At 49.8% G+C, this 3,241-nt stretch overlaps 1 protein-coding gene across 1 annotated transcript in view; it reads left to right on the forward strand.

The window, feature by feature from the left end:
* Positions 1-855: 855 nt before the first annotated feature.
* LYZL4 (lysozyme like 4) overlaps positions 856-3,241 on the forward strand; it is a 5,268-nt gene continuing 2,882 nt past the window's right edge. Inside the window, exons 1-3 of the mRNA XM_006770526.1 lie at positions 856-994; positions 1,115-1,264; positions 1,541-1,619. Of these exons, the coding sequence (XP_006770589.1) occupies positions 856-994; positions 1,115-1,264; positions 1,541-1,619 (368 nt within the window). The remainder of the gene's footprint in view (positions 995-1,114; positions 1,265-1,540; positions 1,620-3,241) is intronic.

Genomic DNA, 3,241 nt, shown 5'->3' on the forward strand with positions numbered 1-3,241 from the left:
CTCTCAGATGCATTGGAATTCAGTTATTAAGCTAAGGGCGTGCAGTGCCCCAGGTGTCAGAAAAACAAGTGTCCAAGGGAGATTGAGTGCTTCGCATATTTAACTCATTTACTCTTTAAATCAATGCAATTAGGTGAGGGTTACTTTCACCTCGATTACAGGTGAGGAAACAGGCAGAGAGGCCGACTACCTCCCTGAGCTCGCCCCTGGGATCACGAAGACCCCAGCCGCTGAGGGTGGAAAGCTGGGATGTGGACCCAGGCCACCTGAGCGCTAGGCCCTCCTCTGCAGCGTATTTGGTGCACTGGTCATGTCTTTCCTTTCTGTTTTCCAAAATGCACTTAATGACCAAGTTCCACCTCCACAATAAAGGAGAAGAAAGGATTTCAGCACCTGTAACTAGTGTGAAAGAGAGATGAGTGAGAACGAACCAAGAGGAAGCCATTGGGTTTTGCTGAAGTGTGTGTGTGTGTGTGTGTGTGTGTGGGTGTGTGTGTGTGTGTGTGTGTGTGTGTGTGTGTGAGAGAGAGAGAGAGAGAGAGAGAGAGAGAGAGAGAGAGAGAGAGACCTTCAAAAGAGCAATTTCCTTAGAAAACAAGAGGTTAAGAAGAGGGTGGGGCTGCAGGTATCTGAGTCCACAGGAACTTGCAGTGGAGAATTGAGATGGGAAGCTGTGTCGTGGTTAAGCCAGGAGGGACTCCCATTTCTCTGAACACACTGAGTTGCACCCCCAACCCCCACAGTGCTCTTCTGTCCCTTCAGAGGAGCCCCCATGCCCCTGGAACTTTGGTAGAAACTGTGACTCCGCCCGCTCACCTGGCCGCTGTTGCCCAGAATTGCAGGAGCCTGGGGAAGATGAAGGCGTCAGCGGTTCTCTTCCTCATTGGCTACCTGGTGGTCCCCAGTGGCGCTGCTATCTTGGGACGCTGTGTGGTGGCCAAGAGGCTCCGCGATGGAGGCCTGAGTGGTTTTGAGGGCTACAGCCTTGAAAACTGTGAGTAGGCCCCTCTCAGCCCCCTTCCTCCTCACCCCTTCTCTCTCCGCCCCTTACCCAAGCACCCCGAACTCCAACCCTCCTCCGAACCACACACACACCCCTCCTGTTCCACCTTAGGGGTGTGCCTGGCTTACTTTGAGAGCAAGTTCAACCCCGTGGCTGTCTACGAGAACATAGATGGGTTGTACACGGGCTACGGACTCTTTCAGATTCGCAACCCCGACTGGTGCGACCGGGGGAGGAACCGCTGCCACGTGTCCTGCTCGGGTAGGTCCCCTCCCTCCATTCCTCACTGGGGCCCTCAGGGGCACAGCTTTGAGTTCAGAGGTCTGCCTCCCTCGTGGGCAGAGTTTACAAGTTTGGAGCAGGGAGGAGGAGGGCTTGGCGGGTGGGGCCCCTGGGGCACAGGCAGAATAGAGGGCTGTGAGCTGTGTTCTTGGAACCACACAGAAGCCTCTCTGCTGTGAGCAACTGGCCTTCCCTGACATGCTCTGATGTAGCCATGTGGCGGTTGGGTATCATTGCACTTCATTTTCTCCACAGCTTTACTGAATCCAAATTTAAATAAGACAATCGAGTGTGCCAAGAGAATTGTAAAAGGAAAGCAAGGAATGGGAGCATGGTAAGTGGCCCATCTTTACCTATTCTGTATTAAAGACTTTTACCTTAATTAAGATTTCATCTTACTCTCGGTCTAATGTTGGCTGCACATCTGCAGTCCCAAACTAGTGGGATCCTCCTCGCCAAGTTAAGCAGAACAACACCATTGCGTCCTACAACCCCAAGGCCACAGAAGGAAGGAGAGCATTACCAGCCAAATTGTCTTAAGTTGAACATCCCCCCACCCCAGCTGCCACTCAAATCTTGTGTAGGGTTATACAGGATGAGCATCCTTGTAATAAATCTCTGTGTATATTCCTGATTATTTCTTTCACATTAGTGTATTCCCACAAGGGTTTTTGAATACTTTCAAAGATCCTTGATGCATGTTGTGAAGTGACTGTCCAGCAAGCCTGTACCAATTTACATGAATATTAATAGTTGAGTGAAATACCTGTTGACTACACTCTCAGCAATTACAAAACCCTTGCCATTTGAAAGGTGAATAGCAAATTTGTCTTATCTTCTTTGGGGTTTTATGATATCCCCTTAGGGTGTTTTCTATTGGGTTATCTGGCTTTTTCTTCTACATTTGTCAGGAGCGATGGACATTCTGGCCACGGTGCTAGAATGGATGCCGACTCTGTGCTTTTCCAAGCTTCAGCTTCTGAAGTGCTGGGGATGGTCTGCAGAGAGGACCTCTGCTCTCGTCAAGTACAAAGCAGCCGGAGGGTCTGTGCTGTCCTCCTGTGGGGCCTACCGAGTCTCCTGAGCAGGGGCAGCAGTGGAGTGGGGGCAGATCCGCAGGGGGACGTGTTGCACTTGTAGGAGCCTGTGTGGTGTTCCTTCCCATAGCCCACAGGCTCTCTATGCTCTGGAGATCTTGTCCAGTCTCTTGTCCACCTCAAAGGTCAGGGCTTTTGTTTTTAGCTGTTTGCTGTCTCTTTGGGAGCTGAGTTCAGCCAGACATTTTTGCCTCCTTCGTGTCTCCGTATCTTCAGCATCTAGCTCTATGCCTGGCACGTCATAGGTGCCCCCTCGTGCCTCTTGAAAGACCAAAGCTGCATTTGAAGCCGTCATCCAGAAGCAGCTTTATTTTTAATTTATAAAAATAAAGTAACACAGACATATTTTAAACTGAAAAGTAAATGTATCAGCAGCCTCCCGAAGGCCACCCAGTTACCATGTCCCGTGAACCAGATAAAAACGATTGCAAAGGTATGTCCAAATCCACGCGGCATCCCAGGGCGCGCGCTGACGGCACCCAGCTTTTTTCACGTATGACAGAGCTTGCCCATCCTGGCAAACCTCTCCCTAGCACAGTGATGGCGAACCTATGACACCCGTGTCAGAGGTGACACGCGAACTCATTTTTTGGGTTGATTTTTGTTAAATGGCATTTAAATATATAAAATAAATATCAAAAATATAAGTCTTTGTTTTACTATGGTTGCAAATATCAAAAAATTTCTATATGTGACACGGCACCAGAGTTAAGTTAGGGTTTTTCAAAAGGCTGACAGCCGAGCTCAAAAGGTTCGCCACAACTGCCTAGCAGCTTCTGCCAGCTGTGCCCACTGCTCGGGGCTTGTCTGCCAGTGAGGTGGTTCCATTTGGTTCCTGCTGCTGTTTCCCACAAGTCTA

Source organism: Myotis davidii, unplaced genomic scaffold (assembly GCF_000327345.1).
Source record: "Myotis davidii unplaced genomic scaffold, ASM32734v1 scaffold663, whole genome shotgun sequence".
Classification (NCBI taxonomy): Eukaryota; Metazoa; Chordata; class Mammalia; order Chiroptera; family Vespertilionidae; genus Myotis; species Myotis davidii.